At 38.2% G+C, this 25,373-nt stretch overlaps 2 protein-coding genes across 7 annotated transcripts in view; one reads left to right on the top strand and one right to left on the bottom strand.

The window, feature by feature from the left end:
- The window catches only part of FBXW11 (F-box and WD repeat domain containing 11), a 142,223-nt gene that overhangs the window by 45,314 nt on the left and 71,536 nt on the right, over positions 1-25,373 (bottom strand). For 4 of the 6 annotated variants that reach the window (XM_053567356.1, XM_053567353.1, XM_053567357.1 and 1 more), the window contains 2 exons: positions 11,516-11,578; positions 7,866-8,091 (listed from right to left, as the gene is read on the bottom strand). In XM_053567356.1, the coding sequence (XP_053423331.1) occupies positions 7,866-8,091; positions 11,516-11,578 (289 nt within the window). The remainder of the gene's footprint in view (positions 1-7,865; positions 8,092-11,515; positions 11,579-25,373) is intronic. The other 2 variants (XM_053567355.1, XM_053567358.1) reach the window with 1 other exon arrangement.
- Positions 21,273-21,773, top strand: LOC128569235 (NADH dehydrogenase [ubiquinone] 1 alpha subcomplex assembly factor 8-like). Its single transcript, XM_053567363.1, has one exon. It carries the CDS (start codon positions 21,312-21,314, stop codon positions 21,573-21,575), a length of 264 nt encoding a protein of 87 aa, XP_053423338.1. The 5' UTR covers positions 21,273-21,311; the 3' UTR covers positions 21,576-21,773.

Genomic DNA, 25,373 nt, shown 5'->3' on the forward strand with positions numbered 1-25,373 from the left:
TTTAACATTCTGTATACCTCCTTCTAGGCTTACACAACCACACACAATCTTTTGAGATGCTGATTAGCTTCTGAAATTCATCTAAGAATTCTGCTAGAGTGCAATATTGAATTTAACAGCTACAGCCCCCAAATGGACCTTCTCTAGTTCTCAAGTTGCACAGGGCGCAACTGTACCCAGGCACTCTCCCCTACAGGTTTTTGATTACTTCAACGTTCCAAAATTCTGAAACTACAACCACAGGTTTTATATAACCACTGTCCTGGTATATAATATATGTACCTATTTAGGCCAACTTGTTTATAGGAACTATGTGATCACTGAGTATCATCCATCACATCTTTCTTAACTACAACTTTTCTATTCTTTCTTGTTTTAAAGTCATTATTCTTATTGGGAGGAAAAACATGTTAAAAGAGAATAAAAATATGCTGTTTCTTTCTATTATCACTATACATCTATTGTAAGCACACTACCCCTTCATTTTGTATAATCTGACTTCAAATAGTTGGTTATTTTGTTTATTTTCAACTCTCTCAGGCCACCTTCCTGTGTATCCCCATGATTATATGCCCCTTTCCTCCATCTTCTGTGTTTATACAAAATCAGGCAAATCCAAGGATACTCACGTGGGGTTCTACTTGTACCTCTCCGTCCCTAGGACTGACAAATTACCCATCAGAGTTCTCCTCATTTACAGTCTCTTGCCATGGGCTAATAGATTTAGCTTTTTTTCAATTTTTCTAATTCTGGGGTCCTTGTCTTACTTTTCTAGTTTCTATACTTAATATTTAAATATAGCCACTAACATGATCTTCCTAAGTCATTATAAACACACCCCAAATAATTTTCCTAAGTCATTATAAATACACCCCAAACCAATTTTCCTCCTTTTTTTCTTTTTGAGACAAAAGTCCCAATTTGTCACCCACAGTAGAGTGCTATGGCGTCACAGCTCACAGCAATCTCAAACTCTTGGGCTTAAGCGATTCTCTCAGCCTCCCAAGTGGCTGGGACTATAGGCACCCGCCACAAAGCCCGCTATTTTTTAGAGACAGAGTCTCGCTCTGGCTCAGGCAATCTACCTGCCTCAGTCTTTCAGAGTGCTAGGATTACAGGCATGAGCCCCCATGCCCGGCCTAACCAATTTTCCTCTTGAGGCCTCTGCTCTCTGAGAGATGGAACAAACAGCAAGAAGTGCACTAGACAGTTGCCTTTATAGTCTTTAATAGCTGCAACAACCCTGTCGTCTGTATCTGAACTGAGGAAGCAGCACTCAAATCTTCTACCTCACTGGGTGGTCTATGAGCCCGTAGAGCAGCGGTTCTCAACCTGTGGGTCGCGACCCCTTTTTAATAATGAAAATACATTGCGGCATTAGAAAGGTTGAAAACCACTGCAGTAGAGCCTATGTGGTTGTATCTGAATCACTTAGTGGTTTTCAGAACAGATTTCCCAGGCCGCCTCCTGACCTAGTGAATCAGACTGTCCAGATGGTAAGGGCCAGGAATCTACATTTTTAAACAAGTGCCATCATATAATACTGACATGTTGGGAATTACTGGTTTATAGCAATTACATCCCTCTTAGTCCTCTTTGATCACCCCTCAACACATCAAATGCTCACAACAAGGCTGTCAATGAATCTTTATATAAGTAAATCCCTTACTAATATGTGGGTCATTCAGAACATTTTGAGATACACAAAAATTGAGAATCATAAAATCCCCATGGGGAGAAACAAATGAAGCCCTCCCAGCAACACCGATAAGTTAAGGAAGTGGAAACTTGCATGGCTGGATTAGAAAGGATGCTGTCAACTGTGTTTCTTGACAGCGAAACAAGGGACCACACTTACGGTCTGTCTTAAAACTTTTATAATGACCCACATACATATTTCTTTCTCTCTCAAATGCCATTAGGCCAATTAAGGAAAATCTCAATCATATCTATGAAATTAGATACGCTTTTTTTTTTTTAAGATAGAGTCTCAAGCTGTCACCCTGGACAGTGTGCTGGGGCGTCATAGCTCAAAGCAACCTCCAATTCTTGGGCTCAAGCGACCCTCTTGCCTCAGTTTTTCTAATTTTAGTAGAGACGAGGTCTTGCTTGCTGGTCTCAAACTTGTGAGCTCAAGCTATCCACCCTCCTCAGCCTCCCAGAGTGCTAGGATTACAGGTGTGAGCCACCTTGCCCAGCCTAAATCTGCTTTCTTTGATTAATACTTTAAATGTGCTTGGGAGGCAGCATGTTTTAGTCTTGTAGAGAATGCCCTGGTTATAAAGTCAGATAATATGGGCTGAATCAGTGCTGTCAACTACGAGTTGTGTGACCTGAAGCAAATCAATTTTCCTTTTGGATCTTAGTCTTCCAAAATACAGAAATAACAGTAAATGCCCGGAATGGATTAACTCTTATAATCTGCAAAATAACCCTCTGAAATAGGTCCTCTCAATACCTTTATTTGACATAGAAGGAATCTCTCAACCTTGTTGGAAAGGTTAATAAGGTAATATACATAAGGAGCCAGATACGTAATAGGTACTCAACAAATGTGAAGTCTTTGGTCTCCCGCCCTCTCCCCTAAATACCCTCAGTTGGTATCAATGGTCAAGGAGGATATACAGTATTCTTGTTACTTTCTGCAGAGAAAATATTGCACATCTTCTCTAGCAAAAAGCTAAGCCCACTCTATTTTCTTGGTATAAGTCTCATGTTTATGTACAGGGGAAGAATAGGAATCATGCAATCTCTTTTCAGGCACCTTAGAGTAGTCATCCCCAGAAGCCATGCAGACCTTGTAACTTTCCAGTTTCAAGTTTATTTAGGACTAACAAGTTATTGAATAAGGTGGTCCACGTGCCTGGGCTAAAAAGTGCTTTGAGGTGCTAGTAAATATTTTCTTAAGTACCTATGTCGGGCTCTCACCATTCTATCACCCTGAGACTCCTCTATCCCCCCCCCACCGCCCTACTCCCCAAGGCAACAAGTGGACACATTACAGTCTTAGAAAACTGAGACTATAATACGGCACACACATTACTGAAGAAGTGCTGCTGCGGCAGCACCCGTAGCTCAGTGGGTAGGGCGCTGGCCATATACACCGAGGCTGGCGGGTTCGAACCCAGCCAGGGCCTGCTAAAACAACGACAACTGCAAAAAAAAACAAACAGCTGGGCATTGTGGCGGGTGCCTGTAGTCCCAGCTACTTGGGAGATTGAGGGAAAAGAATCACTTAAGCCCAAGAGTTTGAGATTGCCGTGAGCTATGACCTCACAGCACTCTACCAAGGGTGACACAGTGAGACTGTCTCAAAAAATAAATAAATAAATAAATAAAAATAAGTGCTGCTGCTGCTAATTACAGGCACCAGATGAAAGTCTGGAAAAATTTCAATAATAAATTAAAACAATTAAAATGCACATATTTCAAAGCTCAATATGTAAATAACACTGTATCAAAATGAAATTCAAATGTCAGTTCAATGCCCTTGACTACAGCTAATTTTAACACAACTGCTTAGATCATACAATTACAGAAACTTTTATTATTTTGGAAATGCATTTCAAAGAGTAGTTGCAAAGAAACTTCCTTCCCCACCCATCACCGCTGTCTCAGTCACAGATATGGTTGTAAAATCTCAAGTTGGAAACATTTTGTAAAGAAAACATACAATTCCTGACAGCAACAGTTCTCTGATGGATACCTTTCACTTGGAAAACACAACCTAAGGCACAGACAGAAATGAAGTGAACAGAAGCCCAGGTCAAAAAAGTCCAACATCTTTCTCCATAAAACATTCAGGAAACAAAAGAACAAAGTGGCATACACACCTATATTATGTCAGGATCAATCAATTCAGATTTAGTAGATGAATAATTAAAAATTCTTAGCTATAAATCTTACTACTTCTGGAGAAGCAGGTATTTCCTGCCTCTCTGGGCATTTTTCTTTTATAAGCTGCCATCGTCACAGTACCCACTAGGTGCCAGGCACACTCTAACACATTACCTTTAATCCTAGTAACATCCCATGTAGTATAATTATTCCCAGATAAGTGAGGAAACTGAGGCTATAAAAAGCTAGGATTCAAACTGAGGGCCTGTCTAAATGAAACATCCATGCTCTTGTCACTGTCCTACTGGGTCTTTGGCCCTGCACACAACCTGAAGCCTTAGCTATGGCCTGGTTCCTCCACCATCTCCCAAGATCCTTGATCTAGTCTCTGTCATATTTATAGTCCATAAGGATTTATCACCCTCACTAGGGGATAAGACAAATGAATAAACCATGGCCAGGAAATCAAGTGTTTCAAAATTCTTAGTTGCTTACCTCACTAAATGGATCACCAATGCTTATCACCCTTTTTTGAAGTACAATCTGCCTCTACTTTAAATGCTATGAATGTTCCTGTTAACAGCAGTTTTTATAAACCACAAATTTCGCCTGCAGAAACTGACATTGCAGACTAAACATTTACCATGATTTTCTGAAAAGGACATCATAATTATCACTTTTTCCACTCAGCCAAAAGAGTCAGAGACTACAAACATTCTCCATTTTCTGAACAGTGACAGGTACAATAGTCACATAAGCATTAAAAAGCAAAAACTATAGACAAATTTTATGGAACTAATTGTTTTCACAATCAAACAAGTCTTAAGTTGACTGTTAATTTCAATAGAGTAAAAATTCAAACTCAAGATGATCTATACTATAAGGATAACTAGTATGATATTACTAATATAGTAAAAGTGAAACTAGTATGATGATTCCTAAATTGTTCCACACATTATTATTCTTAAGTATGAACACAGAGATGGACCTATTTCTCCAATAATGCTCTTAACTCAGGATCTGTGTTAAGGTACTAATGCCAGGTTTAATCCAAGTCTACTAGACACTAACACAATCAACTTGTCCCCAGCTATTAGATTCATGTGTATGATATATACTGACATATGTATATATGTTCAGATCAAATCTTGTTAAAACAAATAGCATTTTAACAGAAATATTTCCACATCCCAGCCAATGGTCCATTCATTTCATGTAATATTCAATACCACAAAAATTCTACTTTAACAGAGATATGGACAATGCCTTAAAATTCACTATAATGAAAACTGAATTGTATGCAATTATACTAACCATATTTATATACATAACACATGTTCATCTGTTCTGCCTCCCTCTCCAAGACTGTACACTCCCAAAAGGAGGGAGGGGTTGCCTCTGAACTGTGTAACATGCAAATCAAGAGAACTTCAACACTGCCACCTTGTGGCTATTCCACAAATATAAGGTGAGTTCCCTGGTACTCTTAAAAGGTTTGAGGAGCAAATTACAGGGAAAAAAGGAAAACCAAAACTGTAGAGAAAAAAAAACAGATTTCCTTGAGCAAAAGGGAGGCATAACCTCATTTAGTAAAAAGCATTTATGAGGAACAAGTACAACTTTCAACTCAAAAAACTATCTTGTCTTTTTCTGGTGTGACATGCAACCTGAATCTCTAAGATTCTTATGGGTTCCAGCGCTGCACAGATAGAGGAGCTTCGTCACCAGTATACTTAGCCTACGTCCATTCACCCATAATATTCTCTCTCTCTCTCAATCAAAAGCACATGTCTTTCTCTTTCTCATAATTAAAAGTGAGTATTACTGCATTGGGTTATAATCCATGTTATTCAACATTTAGTGCCAATTTAAGGAATTTTCCTCAGTCTCCACATGAGCTTTTGAATCAAATCTTACTATCACTCACAATAACCAAGATGTATGACTGTGGGCATCTCACCCAATTTCTGTTCCTCAGCTACTGGGTAATGGCTAAGATCCTGTTCAGCAATTAAAAGTGATGATTCTAAAGAGGGTTCATTTTTTTTTTCCAGATATTCTAATGGAAGAAATGGGTAAGTTGTGCTACGCTTCAGCATAAAAAGAAGAGAGGAGTCAAAAATTTTCTAAGTTTTAGGAGAGGGATTAGAAATTAGAAGCTGATCTATCAATTTGCAGGCTTGAGATCTGAACCAGAACCCATTTGCTGAGGACATACTTGAGCATGGAGTCCTGACGTTCTCCCACAAACTAGAGAGCATAGGGAGGAGCTACTCTTTGAGGGGCCATCAGTACTTCTGACAAGGAGTAGGGTGTTGGCAATGGCACTGATTCATCCCTGGCTGCTTCTAGGCCTACCCAGCTATGCCAGTTGTTGACTACCATACTGTACTGACAGGACATCACAGGAAAATGTTCTGGCCAGCATTCTCTTCAAAAGTGGAATCTCTGTATCTTTCCCAGCCAAATTTAAGTGGAAAAAATTTTTAAAGAATATAGAAAGAAGTCTAGAAACAGAAAACAATTCATGCATGATCAAAAATCAAATCCTCTCTCTGTGCAGTGCTGGAACCTCACTGGAGTCTGAGGCAATAGGATCACTTGAGGTCAGGAGTTCAAGACCAGCCTAAGCAACACAGCAAGACCTGATCTTTACAAAGAAAACAAGAAAAACTGACCAGGTGTGGTGGTGCACACCTACAGTCCAACTACTCAGAAGACTGAAGTGGAAGGATCATTTGAGCCCAGGAGTTCCAGGCCACCCTAGGCAACATAGTGAGACCCCCTGTCTCAAAAAAAGTGGTACAGGCTTGGAGCCTGTAGCTCAGTGGCTAGGGCACCAGCCACATACACCAGACCTGGTGGGTTCGAATCCAGCCTGGGCCTGCTGAACAACAATGACAACTACAACCAAAAAAATAGCCAGGCATTGTGGCGGGGGCCAGTGGTCCCAGCTTCTTGGGAGGCTGGGGCAGGAGAACTGCTTAAGCCCAGGAGTTTGAGGTTGCTGTGAGCTGTAACACCACGGCACTCTACCCAGGGTGACACGGTGAGACTCTGTCTCCTCCCCCCAAAAAAGTGGTACAGAATAGAGCCAATAAAAAAAATGTCTTAAGAAGAGGGGGTTGGTAGGCAGAACACAGTGAAACTATTCTATGACACTATTATTGTGGACACATGTTGTTATACATTTCTTCAAACCTATAAAATGTGTATGTTAATATTATATACCAAAAGTCAATACTAAAATAAACTGTGGATTTGGGGTAATAATGATGCATCAGTATCGATTCATGAATCATAACAAATGTATTACTCTGCTGTAGGATATTGATAATGGGACAGGCTGTGTGTGGGAGGGAGTTGGGGAGGATGTGGGAATTTTTTGTATTTTCTATTCAATTTTGTTCTGAACCTAAAAAATAAATTTAGTATTAAAAATGGAAGAAAACCAGAGAAGTCTGTGTGAGAGGGGAGTGTGTGTTTGTGTGTGTTTGTGGTATGTATGAGAGAGATGGCAGGAAGGATGGTGAGGTATGTAGAAACGATTTTTGAAAAACGTATCAAAGATAAGTTACCAGTTTTCCCAATACATTTTTGCTATTCCAAAAATGTCACTTCACATTCAAACAAACATCCTAAAATTTAAGGTACTTTCCAGGCACACAAACTGAAGGAAAAGGAATGCCATATTATTTTTTTAATTATACATAAAGGCAAGGTATAGCTATATGTAGAATATATCCAAATAAAAAGCAGAGCATTAACTCATTAAACAAACTAAATGAAGCAATAGCATTGGCCAAAGATCAACACTATTAATTAAAGAAAATGCCTACACATTTCCTAGATAGATGCTGGATTATAATTCCCTCAAGTGCATATATTAAAAATAAAGTATGTGCCCCAAAGAAATGTCTCACACAGTACTATTCATTCATTTCAGAAACAGTCTACTCAGTTCCCACTAGGCCCTTAGGCTGAGCATTCTTTCACTCCTTAGCTTTTTAAAACACAAGTACAGTTACCTGGTAAAGCGGTAATAAAGTCCCGCTGCAACATGGGCTTTAGGTAAGAGTTAATATGTCCATGCTGATAATGACACATTCGTGAAATAAGATGTTCCACAAATTCCACTTGATCTGATTCAGACCACTGGTCAAAATATTTAATACACAAGTCTTTTTCTTTTTGATAGTTTCCTTCTGATGGCCTCTTTCTGGAGACGATCACAGATGATGTTCCATTACTTATCTATTTTAGAAAAACAAAAAAATAATTAGTTTAACATGGGAAAGAAATCTAATTAATATTTCATTAGAAACATTTTTTACCCTGTGTATTTAATCTTAAAATGTCAGTTTCACCCTAAAGCCAAATGCATTCCTTTATTAATTCATTCAGGAAGTAATTAAAAATGTAATCAGATCCCATGTCCTCAAATTAGTGACTACAAAAAAATGCCAAGGTTATAGCTATTCCTAAAGGTAAATGGCATCTTAAATCATCATTTTTCAAAATGCTTATTCCAAAATCATACTGTTATTAGAAAACTAATGTTATAGATAACCACCTTAGAAGAACTGCTCAAGTTGGCAAAGTGGCAACTAATTATTAAGACTGTTTTACTTTCTCAAAGTTAACTATATGCTCTATGCTAGTGGTTATTATACATCTATATTAACAGTTCCTTCTTTTCTTTTTTTGAGACAGAGTCTCATTGTGTCGCCCTCTGTGGAGTGCTGTGGTGTCATAGCTCACAGCAACCTCTAACTCTTGGGCTCAAGCAATTCTCTTGCCTTAGCCTCCCAAGTAGCTGGGACTACAGGCACCCACCACAATGCCCAGCTATTTTTAGAGAGGGGTCTCTCTCAGGCTTAGGCTGGTCTCGAACCTGTGAGCTCAAACAATCCATATACCTTGCCCTCCCAAGTGTTAGGATTATAGGCATGAGCCACCACGCCTGGCCTATGCTAACAGTTCTCACAGTTGGGCCTAGCATCATAATAACAAGACGATTTGCTTGTTAGCACACAAATTAGTGGACCCACCCAAAACGTTCTGATTTTATTGGTCTTGAGTAGAGCCCCAGATCTGTATTTCTAACAAGGTCCCAAGTGATGCTGATGCAGCTGGTCCAGGGACTACACTTTAGGGACCACCCGATGAGAACCACTGTTCTGTATATCAGAGACAACAAACAGTGTTGTGTGGAAACCTGAAAGCAATTCAATACAAAAGCTGCATTTTATTCAACAGTCTAAATTTCCTCCACACTGTCTTCTCAGGTACTAAGGTGCTGACAAAAATAGTTCAGAGATTTTCCTTCCCTTCTTTTGATTGCCTTCTCAGAAAGTGACCCAAGATAAACTATGTATGTCTAAAAAGTTCCACATCTTATATAGGTGATTTATGAATAACCCACAGACTCAGCATATATGCTAACAATGCATTTCTCCATCAAATCTACCTGCATGTGTTTGTATAAGATCAGTATTTTTTAAATGAAATTATATGTATTCTATCTGTATAATAGCATCAAAAATAATCTGAATCACTAGACTCAAGCCACGTCTACTGACACTAGGAGGGTCAGTAACTTCCCTGTTTAAAAACAAAATAACTTCAATACTTCTGGTGAACATTTGCCAAGCCATCTGTCCATCACTCTTCTGATAGCCTCTTCATGTTTGACACCAGAAGGAACAATATACAAGAGAATTGTGAGAACAGAATTGAATTACACATGCCCATTAATTCCACTAGAAACTTATCTCAGAAGTCTTACATAGAAAGAACCCAGAGCTTTCATTATCAGTATATATACCCTAACTTAAAGTAGACTGAACCTATCCCTGAAAAAAGGCCTTCTTTGTAAATACTCAAAAAGTTTTTAGTCTTTCTTGATAAAAATCTTATAAATTTCATATGTGAAGTAAGTTCTCAGGTGTACATTTAGAGGTATACGGTCACAAGCCATCTATCTTCCACCCAATTTATCTTAATCACCCCATTGTTAGTAATGCTTTTTCCCTTGTAATTTGGGTGAAGGAAAGCTAGTACCACCAGGGGGCAGCATTGAACACTTTTAAAATTTTGTTTGTAGTAAGACACAACAGGACCCCCCCACCCCAAAAATAAAAGTTCAAAACACAAAGTGAACATCATTTGTTGTAATAAATATTGGCAAGTATAAGGGGCATCTGTGCTGCTTTTAAGCATAAAGATATATACAACACAACAGAGAAAAATTAGAAATAACTGGCCAATTTTAGGAAACTGTTTCAACCAAACTATGCATCTACACAAAGTGCTATAATGTAATCATTGAAATTAGGTTTATACACTAAGACAGTGATAGGAAGAGAACATGTCTATGAAACAATATTAAAGAGCAAGAGGCAAGATCCAGAATTTTACACAGCACTATGATCACAATAATTTGTGAGAGGAGGAAACACATCAACAGTCAACAACAAAATACCAAAAGTGCCTTATCTTGAGAAAGAAAGCTCTGTAGAAAGGTTTTCCTTCTTATGTTATTTCTATATTTTTTCATCATAACTTGCCAAAATAATATTTTCACAACAGATTAAATATGATGGTTAACTTGTATTTATGTACTATCATTTTATAAGCAAAAGGGTTATTTCATTTACACAAGAGTTCCTAACCATCCAACCTCCCTGGAGTATTTGCGTAACTATTTACTAGTTGACTGGAAGATAGATGAAAGAAAAACTAAAAGTTTCGTTAAGAACCACTGCCAACTGCAAAATCAATACTAACTGAAGAGAATCCTACTGCAAAATAATAAACATAAAGGAGGATACACAATTCAGTCTGTATACACTGTGCAAAAAAAATACTGGAATAGTGCCATGAACACGACACTATTCTATCGCACATTTTCAACATTCTATTTCCAACCACCCGCTCAGCCTAGCAAGCTCTTCCTAGAATTGTTTTGCTTTGTTTCATTTTATCTTAAATCTGTTGGGCGCAGTTTATTCTTGCTAACTAATCCACTTTAGTTTCAAATCAAATGAACCCAGAGAACTTTTTATCCATTATTCTCTTCCGATTGAAATTTGTTTTGCTTTTAATTGTGTCTCCATGAAGGGAATGACCGTGCGTATCATAACCGTTAATGAAAACACCAAATCACGAAAGGCTACTTGCGCCTCACTCCCAAAACAAACAAACAAAAAAACAAATAAATGAAAACAAACCCTGAGGGATTGGGAATAAAACTAACAAACTTTAAAACACATCCAGGAGAAGAGACTGAGTTTAAAATGAAAGAGTAAGCCAATGGAAACAGCAGAAAAAGAGTGAGGTCAGGAGCAAAAGGAGAAAGAGCCACCAACATATACATCGGTGTGTGACATGGGGCCGTTCTGGTAACAAAGGATGCCAACGTTGTCTGTCTGTGGCTTAAACAGTGGCCACTGAACATTTTAGGCTACAGCCACTTCAAAATCTTTGTGAAATTTTTTACTATTTCTAATGATAGTCCCTAAGCAAAAGAATATAAATTAGGATAGATTTTGAAACTAGCAAAACTGTAGAAAAGAAAACAAAAGTGCTTGGCTCTTGATTTCATTGAGGACAATGAGGGAGCATCTTATCTACAGTTAAGTCAACTGCTACCTTATCTGTGCGCCGTCATTCCTACCTGCCAAAGAGTATTTTTCTTTGGGGACTCATCTTCATTTTGATCTTCCATTACTGAAGTGTTCTAAGGGGGGAAAAACAGGTTATTTGAATTATGCCGACTTTAAAAATCCTAAATAACTATAAGAAATAATTTTGAAAACCCAAACTAGAGTGTACCAACACAAACCCAAGAAATGTTTGGCTTGTGACTAACACAATGCTATTTTGGGTCAATGGAAATGTGCTCGCTCATCTTTCATAATCAATAAAGTTAGTGGCTAGATAGTAAGCATAAAATCTTTATTTAGGTTGTGTGTGCTTAGAAAACAGGCTAAATTGTGGGAGGGGGGCTGAAACTAGACCTCAGTCATCACTGTTACTTTTACTAAGGCAAGAAATCCCAGAAACCCAGAAAGTTTCCAATGATTACATTTTCTAAAATGTCTGCCATCAGTAATCCACCCCTAAAGTCAGCAATTAGGAATGGCAAAGCCTTGGAAGCCCCCCTGCCTCCTCTTTTCTCCTTTGATAGCCTTGTTTTTCTGGAATGGCTTTGCAATCTCCCCTACCAAGCATGCCCACCGTGGGTACCCCAACTTTTCCCCTGAAGAGGAGGATGCTGTTAGCCAGTAACAATCTGGCCTTGGGGATGTATTAGCTTTTGATTTTTGTGTTTACTGCACAAAGAAGCACTGTGTAATTACTCTTTCTGGTGACCTAGTCGCTCAATAGATGCCTATTAACTGGAGATTATACATGATTGGATTTTTCCCTTTTGAAGCTCCTGCCTAATGGCTAAATGGAAACTTAATGAGAAGGGGGAAGTGGGAGAGTTGTGCTCTGAAAAGAGGAACAACTCATGTATGGATAGCAACCTAAGATTCCCTCCCAAATCTAAATCCTAACACTGAGGTACAAAATTTAAACTATAATATCTTTCCCATAATGTTATTCAGAATGATACTAATTGGGCTCGGCACCTGTAGCTCAAGTAGCTAAGGTGCCAGCCACATACACCAGAGCTGACGGGTTCGAATCCAGCTTGGGCCTGCCAAACAACAATGACAACTATAACCAAAAAATAGCCGGACACTGTGGCGGGCACCTGTAGTCCCAGCTACGTGGGAGGCTGAGGCAAAAGAATCGCCTAAGCCCGGGAGTTGGAGGTTGCTGTGAGCTGTGATGCTACAGCACTCTACCTAGGGTGACAGCTTGAAGCTCTGTCTCAAAAAAAAAAAAAAAAAAGAATGATACTAATTGAAGCAATCAGTTTACAAGATCCTATTTATTGCTTTGGCAGATTAGGCTCTCTTTCAAGTTTTCCCTATTTTTTTGTGTTCTTCAAGTTCTAAAATGTTTGGACCCACACTGTATTTCTAAACAATCCATTTGAAGATACCCAGTATAGGTGATGGCAAAAGAATCGTCATTGAACACGTTTCTCTACAAGTCACACAGCTGGCTCTGATCACGGATGCAGTACCATGCAGTGGTAAAGCCAAAGGATTTGAAACTAAAGACAAAGAAGTTTGATTCCTGATTTGATCACTCACTTACTGTGTGTATGTATGTGACCTTGAGCAAGTTATTTTAGTGCTGAAACAAATATTAACCACCCAGAGTGGTTGTGGGGACTGAGAATATTCACCACAACACTCGGTGAGAAACAGGCATTTAAAAACATATTACTTTACTCCCTGCTTTGAAGATGCTACCTTCCTCTTCAAGTGTTATCTTCTCACACTTTTCTAATTTCGGAGATTTTAAAAGCATGGCTCCAGATGGCTAACTATGGGGAAAATCCATTGGCTTCCCCAATAAAATCGTGCAAGTCCCACAGCACTAATGTCTGTGATGGGGAAGAGGACAGAAGGGTGGGGCTCGTAAAAGGCAGCCATGAGCTAAAGAAAGAGGCAGTTTGTCCAAGGGTCCAACAGGGCTGGAGTGGTAGAATCAATGAATAATCCTGAATAGGAAGAAGGGGATGGAGAATAGGAAAACAGAGGTAGTTATTTATGAAGGTCTCGCCAAGTCATTTTCTTTTTATTGCTATCTAGAAGGGACCTAGGAATTAATAAAGCCAGCAGTTTTCCTTAAGGAAATAAACAAAGTGGAAACAGTGACTCAATACACATTCCCTGAGGGCGGTACTTACAAAGCCATCTTGCAATGTCACAAGGTCCTAAGAATGGCAAGGAGAAAGAAGAACAGCTGGAAACATGAAAGTTTGAACACATAGTGATGAGGAATTGAGAGGAAGACAGGTGGGAAGTGAGTCCTCATTCCCATGTTTCCAGGCACCCCAGAAGAAATGTATGAGGAATGTATATATGTTTCAACTACACACTTTTGGAATATAGGACCCTGAATCCTCCAGAGCTACTGTGACCTTAATATTTTCTTCACTCAAGGAGGAAGCCCCTGTGTACTATAACTGTCATTACAGTGAAAAAATTTAATCCTTCCTTTCGCTTGTTCCAAAAAAGAGAAATGATATTTACTTATACAGATGAGAAGAAAACAGCCCCTCTGAAGAAAGCAGCATCTATTCTCTAAAGGCTTGATTTAAAAAAAAAAAAAAAGATATACATTATAATAAAATTGTATTTAATAAAACCCTGGGGGGCTGGAACAATTCCACCATCCCATGTATTTTTCCAACTTCTCTTATAAAGACTTCAGGAAAAGACATCATAGATAAAATGCTACTTTCAAGCTACAGTGCTCAGATGATCGTTTTCAAAGAGGATTCCAGGTGACACAAGAGATGTTCAGAGAAAAAAAAGGGTCCCAGGGTCTAACTAGGTTTGAGAAACGCTGCCTACACCCTCTGTTCTAGCTGTCTCTCATTCTCTCTTAGCGGTAACACTGTACTCCATTAAGATACTAAAGGCCCCACCCTTGTACTGTAATTTAAAAATCAAGCTAAATTAACTCAATCCAGCTTTCCCAAGTTTGTTGGACACTAACATCCCCTTTCATGTAATTCTATCAATAATAGCTCAACACATAATTGGCAAACACTGAACTACAGCAATAGCACAGCATAATTCCTTCTTCTCACTTCACCAAATAATTCTGAGTAAAGAGAAATGCCTGCTTTCCTCCTACTCCTTACCATCATTCTCATCACCTGCTACATATTGAGCATGACAAATCTAAAATTCAGAACGTTTTGAGCACCAACATTACACTCAAAGGAAATACTCATCAAACACCCTAGACTTCAGAGTTTTGGATTTGGGTGCTTAACAGAGGTTAAGTATAATACAGATATTTCAAAATCTGAAAAAAATATGAAACCCATAGACTTCTGGTCCCAAGCATTTCAGATAAGGGATACTCTACCTATATATACGATCCTGGGAATAAATACTGATAGCAGGCAAGAACAGAAAATTCTATTATATAAGCCATACTTTTTTTTTTTTTTTTTTTTGTGGTTTTTGGCCAAGGCTGGGTTTGAACCCACCACCTCCGGCATATGGGACCCGTGCCCTACTCCTTGAGCCACAGGCGCCATCCCAGCCATACTTTTTTTTATAAATCACTTTGAATTTTATTCCTTAAAGGCAACAGACAAAAGGATCACAGGTTCAAAAGGTGAGGTAAGAAAAAACAATGAGCCTCCCAAGAGAAAATAAAGGTAGTTCTCTGTATTCATACTGTCATGTGGAAGCATGGCCAATTTGACAGCTGAAATCCTCTTTAAGTCTCCAACACTTATGAGAAAGAAAAATTCTTTGAAATACCAATCAGGCTTTTTCACTTCCTACCCTTCTCATCATTTCTTTCCTTCTACATCTGCCCAAAAGAATAATATGTAAATAGGTTAAAATGCAAACCACCCTATTCTGATACTACTAATGAAGCTTACTGTCTGCGAAGAAGCAGCTGGACCCGAGGGCAGGGCAACTTTGGTCCTACTGACGTTTTTGGGAAGAATGATTCTTTGTTGTGAGAGGTGCCATGTGTGTTACAGGATATTAGCAGCATCCCTGGCCTCTACCTGTGCCAGTTAGCGCCTCTCAAATCTCCCCTCCAATCCTAACAACCAAAAATGTTTCCAGATTGTCAAATGTTCCCAGGGGAGAGGGACTACCCCACCCTCTCCACATGAAAACCAGTGCTTTAGGAATATAATCCCATTAACTTCCCTCCTTGGAAAAACATATGAAACCCATGTAATTAGTACTTCTTTCTCCTTTGGCATCTTTTCTTGGCTCCCATGACAATATGCTTGATCTTACCAAGGCCAACTGAGTTGTTAGTATCTACATTTAGGAGTATGTCCTGCTTACCATTAAATTCATAGGTAGAAAGCCATAATATCGTGAATTCTTTACTAGAGGTCCATGGACCTGGGGTGTGAATGAGCTAAAGAGCATGAATCCATATGTACAGCTGACCATGGAATGGATGAAGCCTAGGCATGTGTATTTCTTTTTTTTAATATTCTCCAAGTAATTGTGATCTATATGCTCCAAAATCACTATTATGGCAAAATAATTAGTCAATCTGGTAGCACCACCCTAAGTAATGAAGCTGCACTGACAGACTCCATCCTAGTACGTGTTATTTTAGAACCACCAAATACCACTGGACTCTAATAGTCTGTTCCTGGGTATTTTTTTAAGTGAAATTTATGAATACCATCTGTAACTGAATATTAGAAATATGATCATCTATATACTTTACCTAATAGCTCCACAGAGGAATAGTGATAATAATAATTACTATTTAATGACTGCCTATGATAGCCAGGTGCTATGTTAGAAACTTAAATAAATTATCTCTAATCCTTACAATGACCCTGCGAGATAATACATATATCTTATTTCACAGATTAAGGGAACTATGGCTTGGAAATGTTATGCAAAATTCCTGGTGTTATGCATCAAATAAGTGCCAGGACGTAAACCTAGACTCAATACTATCTATATGACGCTCCTCCTCCCCCAGTTATACTGTATATCCACTTCAGCTATTTGCAGCACAATGAAAATCCCAATCTTGTTTTAAATACACTTTTCCACAAGTGTATTCGCAAAGGAAAACACAGACAGGCACAAGAAGTTGCTCTGTCTTCATAAACAGAATTCTGAGCGTGAGAATTCCATACTAAGGACAATTGGTTTGATGGTTTGTTATTTCAATTAGTCAGATCTACATTACCCTCACAGTTAGATTTGAAAAATTTAGACCACTGATCACAAATGTGTCTAATGAAAGAGGATTCCACACTGCTGTTTAAAAAACAACTGAGAATACATGTAGGGTAGTCTCTGAATATGGTAAACAGCTTAGCTGAAATATTTCCTTTTAATCTGTACACTTTTATTAACACTGCTACCCCAGGCAAAAATGCCTCATCTCACTAAACAAATGCTTTCTAGGTAGCAAGCATTCTAGGTAACCCAGACGTAAATTACATTTCTTTCTTTCTTTTTTTTTTTTTTTTTAAGAGACATTTTATTGCCCTCTGTAGAGTGCCATGGTGTCACAGCTCACAATAACCTCCAACTCCTGGGCTTAAGTGATTTTCTTGCCTCAGCCTCCCGAGCAGCTGGGACTACAGGCGCCTGCCACACTATCCTTCGTTGCAGTTTGGCCAGGGCTGGGTTTGAACCCGCCGCCCTTGGTATATGGGGCCAGCGCCCCACACACTGAGCCACAGGCGCCGCCCATAAATTACATTTCTTAAACTGAATTCTATTTAAAACCAAACAAAACTTGGGAAAGTACACTCCACTACACCATCATTTTTTAAGAAGTCACACAATATTGTGTTGAAAAATTTTGCACCAGCTAGGTTATTTAGTATAGCAACACTGCATCTGCTATGGAATCCCAGCTACTACTTAGAATTCCTTCTTTCTTTATAGCATTTCAATAATCACAGAATCTCTTTTATACACTCCATCTTCTTAGTGTCAGGACAATCAATCAACTAAAGTGGTAAACTAGTTGCAATGACCTAGTCTCCATTTTCTTTCAGTTTGTGAATAGGCACAGCTGGCTCTGAGCAGTGATGTACCTTTGCCACAGGTGCCACTACCTAACACAGAATATATTTACCTTGGAAAAATCCCTACTTTGAGTTATATAGGAGGAATCAATTTCCTACTTTAAAAATGCCGCAAATTCTACAGCAAGTAACTGGTTAAGAGTCACATGGCCAGTAAATGAGAGATGCAGGATTTACACCTAAGTCTATCCTACCCAGAAGTCAATGTACTTTCCATACATAAGAATATGTCTCAGGTGTTTTCCAACTGCTAGTTGTAGCCATGAAATCAATTTAATGCACTGCAAGCAGCATGCTTTAATAAGACAAAGTTGAATTCAGGAATTCCCCTACCCACAAGGGTACCCATAATATCAAATTCACACAAAAAGGCTAAAAGAAAGAAGCAAAAACATTGCAGAAATGTCAAATTAAAAGGGAAGCAAAAGGTCATTATTGCAAGGAGAGCCATATTCAATCAAATCACTGAATGACAATTTTTTTAAATCTCTAAAAAGCAAGGTTTTTAGAGAATACTATCTGCTTTTATATATTTAATAAAATTTCACAAAGTACATCAAGAAAAAACATTGAAAAAAAAATTTTTTTTTTTTTTTTTTTTTTTGTAGAGACAGAGTCTCACTTTACTGCCTTCAGTAGAGTGCCATGATGTCACAGGACTCACAGCAACCTCTAGCTCTTGGGCTTCTGCGATTCTCCTGCCTCAGCCTCCTGAGCAGCTGGGATTACGGGCGCCTGTCACAACACCCAGCTATTTTTTGGTTGCAGTTCAGCCGGGGCTGGGTTTGAACCCGCCACCCTCGGTATATGGAGACGGCACCCTACTCACTGAGCCACAGGAGCCACCAAAAATTTTTTTTTAATTTTCAAGTCTTTCCATCTTTTCGTTTCCAGCCTGGGACGTTCGTTAACCCTGCATTCAGACCCCTTTGGCCTATTTTGTTTTTTGTTTTTTTTTTTTTTTTTTGCAGTTTTGGCTGGGGCTGGGTTTGAACCCGCCACCTCTGGTATATGGGGCCAGCACCCTCCTCCTTTGAGCCACAGGAGCTGCCCCAAGTCTTTCCATCTTTGATAGAGGAAGTAGACAAAAAAAAAAAAAAAGGTAGTTTGATTTTCCAGATATATCTCAAACTTTCTATTCTTTAAGAGGCCATATATTACTTTCAATTTTCCATGGATCATTTTTAAAAAATCAATATAGCATCTTATACCATAGAACCAATCTCAAATACAGTTAGATATCATGAAGAGATCATTACATGTTTAAGCCAAGGGGAACATCCTAAATATTCAAAATCAGTAAGTTTTAATGATAAATATGTGTGTACATTAAGGGAAATATTGCAACATACGATAAATAACTTATTATACCTTATAAAGATATCTTATAAATTAGTTAGGATGAGATGAAAATGTGTCAAATATTCTATGAACCAAGTGTATGGTGCCCCATGATCATATTGATGTACACAGCTATGATTTAATAAAAAATAAGTAAATAAAATAAATTAGTTAGGAGAACAAAATTAGTGCCTTAATAAGCAAATAAGCAAAAAGAAAAGATATTTAAAAAAGAAACGGCACCAAAATGAACACCCACAATAACAAAAAAGACAAAGTTTTTCACCAATCAGCAAAGCTTTTACTTAATATATAGGAATCAGACTTTCTGGAAGGATTAGAAATTGTTATCTCTGAGGGAATATTTATCAATGCATAACTTCAAAGAGTACTATATAACACTGGACATAATTTAATTTACAGCAATTTATCTCAAGGAATTGTAGGCCTATATAAAATTGAAACTATAGCAATTTATAATGTGAAAATAAAGAAAACATTATAAATGTCCAACAATAAGATTTAAAAATCTGGTACACACAGTGCAGAGGATTTTTAAGGTAATGAAACTACTCCGTATGATATTATAGTAGACATTCACATCATTATACATTCGTCCAAACCCACAGAATTGTACAATGGCAAGAGTGATGTAAATTACGGACTTTGGGTAATAATGATGTGTCAATGAAGTTCAAATTTAACAAAAGTACCACTCTGGTGGGGCATGCTGAAATGGGAGAAGCTATGCTTGTGTGAAGTCAAGAAATACATGGGATATCTACTTTTCTCCAAATTCTGCTATGAATTCAAAATTGTTCTAAAAAATAAAGTCTATAAAAATAAGTAAATACATTAAAATACTGGCTCAGCGCCCATAGCTCAGTGAGTAGGGCGCCAGCCACATGCACCGGAGCTGGCAGGTTCAAGTCTGGCCTGGGCCTGCTGAACAACGACAACTGCAACCCAAAAAATGGCTGGGCGTTGTGGCGGGCGCCTGTAGTCCCATCTACTCGGGAGACTGAGGCAGGAGAATCGCTTGAGCCTAGGAATTTGAGGTTGCTGTGAGCTGTGATGCCATGCCACTCTATGGAGGGTGCCACAGTGCGATTCTGTCTCAAAAAAAAAAAAAAAAAAATTAAAATACGGCACTGATAGGAAAAAAAATATTTTTAAACTATTTTTATTAATACAATAAAGAGCCAAATTCTCAAATGTTAACTAGTATTAAGATCAACATAAAGAACATTATGAGGGCTGGCTCCTAATGTCTCCTTCATATTACCTCCCCATCATTAACCCTTCAAAGGTAATCACTATTATTTTTAACATCACCACAGATTGATTTGCCAGGTTGTTTTTTTTGTGTGTGTGTAAGAACACTTAACATGAGATCTACCCCCTTAACAGATAATTTTAAGTATGCAGGTACAATGTACAGCAGCAAATCTCTAAACTTACTCATCTTAAATAACAGAAAAGTTAAACCTATTGATTAGCAACTCTCTGTTGCCCCTCTCCTCCAACCACCATTCTCTATCACCATTCCAACCTTTGCTTCTATGAATTTTACTAGATTACCTGTTCATGTAAGCAGAATCATGCAGTATTTGTTGTTTTATGAATGGTTCATTTTACTTAATATAGTGTCCTCTAGGGTCACCCATGGAGCCATACTGAGTTAGTTTCCTTCTTTGTAAAGGATGAATTATTCCATTGTATGTATATGCCATATTTTAAACCCATTCATCTGCTGACAGACATTTACTTTATTTCCACTCTGGGCTATTGTTAATTGTACTATATATTTTTTCTTTTTTTTTTTTGGCCGGGGCTGGGTTTGAACCCGCCACCTCCGGCATATGGGACCGGTGCCCTACTCCTTGAGCCACAGGCGCCGCCCTAATCGTACTATATTATGAATATGAAAGTCCTAATAACTCTCCAAGATCCTGATTTCAATTCTTCTGGATAAATACCCAGAAGATCTAGATCAGGTTCCATTTTTAATTTTTTGAGGAACCTCTATACTGTTTCACATACTGGCTTACAATTTTGCATTCCTACCAGCTGTACATAAGACTTCTAATTTCTCTACACCCTGGCCAATCCTTGCTGTCTTTTGGGTTTTTTGGTTTTGCTTTTTCTTCTTAAAAAGAGCCACCTTAACAAATGTGAGGTAATAACCTCAACTAGTTTTGATTTGCATTTCTCTGATGACTGACACTGTCATTTTGCCTGTTTCTGAACTTTATATAAATAGACTCAAATCATACACAGCATGCCCCCTCTATCTACAAGTTCCACATCAGAGGATTCAACTGACATAACTGAAAATATTTTTCCAAACAATTAAAAATATATACATTTTTTGATCAAGCCGCTGGACACCGGAAGAGGACGGGCCTATCGCGGTGGCGCCCTTGGGAGCCAGGAGGAGCCGCTCATGTCCGCAAACAGAGCGGTGTGGGGGCGCGTGCGAAGCCGCCTGCGAGCCTTCCCCGAGCACTTGGCAGCCTGGGCGGCGCAGGCCGCGGCGTACGGCAGGTGCGTGCAGGCCTCTACGGCCCCGGGCGGCCGCCTGAGCAAGGACCTCTGCGCGCGGGGGTTCGAGGCCCTGCGGTGCTGCTTCGCCGCCGCGGCCAAGAAGACCCTGAAAGGAGGCTTGTTAGGAGGGGCTCTCAGCACTGCACTCACACCCATCTGCTAACCCTTGGTGCAAAGCAGCGCACGGCAGGCACTCTGCTAGCTGAAAGGAGGCGAGAATGTCGGTGCCCTGAAGCTCCTGGAGTTACACCCAGTATTTCTTCTCAGTGGCTTGAGCCATGCATGGGCAGACCATGAACTTGTTTTCCTTAGTTTGTGTCTGAAGGGTCTGTGAGAATAAGGTGTAATGGAACCAGGATAAAGCCTCTCTCCACCAAAAAAAAAAAAAAAAAAAAAATATATATGTATATACATTTTTTAACTATGGTATAACAGCTATTCATAAAGCATTTACGTTATATTAGGATTATAAGTAATTTAGAGATAATTCCTCTTAGTATACCAGAAGACATGTACAGGTTATATGCCGAATAATACCATTTTATATAAGGGACTTCAGCATCTCTAGATTTTGGCATCCACCAAATCAATATCCTACAGATTCCAAGCGATGACTGCATACTTTTTAGTGTAACCTCAAACTCCTGCACTCAAGCAACACTCCTGCCTCAGCCTCTTGAGTAGCTGGGACCAGAGACGTGTACCATCATGCATAGCTTCTTTTTTTTTTTCTTAACCAACAGGGTCTCAAATTCCTGCCTCAAGCAATCCTCTCACCACAGCCTTCTCAAGTGGCCACTTCCCAATAGGCCACTGCGCACTGTATATTTGTGAGTCTGGCTTCTTTTGCTTAACATTGTATCCTTGACCTTGAAATTCTTAAGTGTAACAGTTCATTCTCTTTCCCTGCTGTATAACATTTCAGAAATTATATAATCATTCTATGGCTGATGAACACATGGCTGCTTCCACTTTTGGCATTTAAAAATAATTCTGCTATGCCTTTTGCAAATGCACATGTGTATGCAATCCTGCCAGGGCTATCTATGGGTAATGCTAAGTCATACAGTATACACTGCCACTTTTCCAAAGTAATTCTAAACAGTAATTATTCCTACCAGCATATGTGAGTTTTAGCCACTCTTCACTAGGTATGAGTTCTCATTTGTTTTTTGTTTAATTCTAACATTCTGCTGGGTATACATTAGTATCTCTCTATGGCTTTTATCTGAATTTTCCTGATAACTAATGATGTTGAGGACCTTTTCACAAATTTATTAGCCATTTGGATATAAAAACTTTTGGATAATTTTAAATGACTATAGACTTCGACTTATTGATTTCTAGAAAATCTTTACACACTTTAGAATGAAGTCTTTTTCAAATATATTTACTAACATTACAAAGATTGTGTCTCAATCTATGGCTTAACCTTTCATTCTCTTAATGGTTATCTTTTGATGAACAGAAGTTATAAATTTTAATGAATTTTGATTTATCAATCTTGTCCTTCATTAATTTGTGCTTTCTGTGTCTTGGTCATGAAATGTTTCTTCTAAGGTCATAAATATATTCTCCCATGTAACAGTCTAAAAGTTTTATTTAGTTTTATACATTTATATTTAAAATTCACCTTTACTGTTTTTTGTTTTTTTTTTTTTTGCAAAAGTAGGAGTCGAGATTTATGTTTTAAAATTGTTTTTCAAATTGGAGGCCGCAATCCATTACAGTTTACAATATCAACTTAAGGGAAACAGCATTTAAAATAAATAGAACAGAACGACTAAAACATACTACATACCTCATGACATTAGTTCTTAGATGCATTTTTTTCACATATTAACATCTCTGAAATAGATGTTTCTTAACTATCAATGGTATCTTACAATTAAAAATGGCAGTGTTTTTTTTCCAAATGAATACATACAAATAACATTTTAATTCATGCACATACACACACACAAATTATAAACACACATATATATACATGTTCATGTACACCAGGTATAAACATAAATTTTATTTCTTACTATGAAAACACCTTAAAAACCCTGGTTAAGGTAGTGGCGTATGTGTAATAAATTCCATAGTGCAAAAGTTACTATCTTTTCTGTTTTCTTTCAACTCTAATTCCATCAAAAGCTATTATTATATCTTTTTCACAGGAATGCAAAATTATAGTATGTGATCCAGTATAGAAGTTTATATAAATAGACTTGAAACATGAAAGTCCTAATAACTCTCCAAGATCCTGATTTCAATTGCAATTGTCCTTTTTGTAACAAAAAGAGCTAATCTTTTGTTCAGTTTTCTGTTAAAAAAAATATATATATAGTATCTGGCTAGAATTTCATATGCGTTTTGTTTTTATGGCATTTTATTTTTAAAGTAACCTATGCTAGCAAAGCGCCATTGATTTTTGAATCATGCAGTGATACACGGTTCTAACAGATTTTATTTTTTTTTTTTTTGAGACAGAGTCTCACTTTGTCACCCTTGGTAGAGTGCCATGGCGTCACAGCTCACAGCAACCTCTGGGCTTAAGCGATTCTCTTGCCTTAGCCTCCTGAGTAGCTGGGATTATAGGCACCTGCCACAAATGCTTGGCTATTTTTATTTTTTTAGAGACGGCCTCTCACTCTAGTTTAGGCTGGTCTCAAACCTGTGAATTCAGGCAATCCACCCACCTCGGGCTCCCAGGCTGCTAGGATTACAGGCATAAGCCACCGTGCCCAGCCCCAGTGCTCACAGATTTTTAAAACATGTGAAGTAGGCAAAAGAACAAATGATCTGCAGACATGCCAAAAATTCTGAACGTTATACTCAACTGACTAAAGTTAATGAAACTATTTCAGAAGAATAGTTGACATGGGAAAAGGCCTAACTATATTTTAAGTGGTGAAAACAGCAGATCAAAATATGTGTGATCTTATTCTTTAAGGTAACAATTTATTTAAGTAGTTATTTGGAAAAGCAACTTCATGGTAAAATGCTTACAATACTATCTCTGTAATTTTTATTTTCTTTTTGTTTATATATCTTATCTAAATTTTCCTTTAAGGAGATACATCTAACAGCAAGGAAAAGTGATTTTTCAAGTTAAACTTTAAGAAGCAAGACAAAGACTCCAGATATATATGCTCTGGTAGAGGGAAACAAACTAGTTACTAAAGGGTCCAGCAGGAGACAAATCATTTGACCTCTCTGTATCCATGTTCCCCATCCATAAAACTGAGATGAAAACAGGGCTTCTCTGGCAAAGACAGTGAGAAAATTTAAAAAGATAATTCTGGCACTCAAGAAGGGTTCCTGTAGTCATATTTAACCTCCACAGGGCAGAGATGTTTGGCTGCTTTATTCATTCTGTATCCTTAGCACTTAACAATAATTCTGGCATGCTCCTTAAGTATAAACACATGATAAATATTTGTTAGTAATGAATGATCTTCCTTCTAATCATAGTGACAAAAATAGTAATTGTTTCTCCTACTCCTTTCCCATATTTTCCAAAATGTCTACATGAGGAAGGAGTCAGTAGAGGAAAAAAAAAACATGCAACATCATTTCTGGTTCACACAAGAAGCGGTAAGAAAGTCTACTTTCGGCAGGGCATGGTGGCTCACGCCTGTAGTCCCAGCACTGTGGGAGGCCAAGGCGGGTAGATAGCCTGAGCTCAGAGGTTTGAGACCAGTATGAACAGCACTGTGAGCCAGAGTAAGACCCCGTCTCTACTAACATCAAGAACATCGCCAGAGGAAGAAGAAAATGAACAACAAAAAAGAGTACTTCAAACGAAGAAGAATGAACAAGAAAGTTGAAATTAAAAATTAAAAAAAAAAAGGAAAAGAAATAGTCTACTTTCAAATATGCAGTTACTCTTATCTCCTCCGAAGTATTTAGTTACCTATATAAAAGAAAACCTCATTAATTATTTGAATGTTTAAAAAGATCCAAAAGAAGG

The sequence above is a fragment of the Nycticebus coucang genome, chromosome 17 (assembly GCF_027406575.1).
Source record: "Nycticebus coucang isolate mNycCou1 chromosome 17, mNycCou1.pri, whole genome shotgun sequence".
In the NCBI taxonomy this organism is placed as follows: domain Eukaryota; kingdom Metazoa; phylum Chordata; class Mammalia; order Primates; family Lorisidae; genus Nycticebus; species Nycticebus coucang.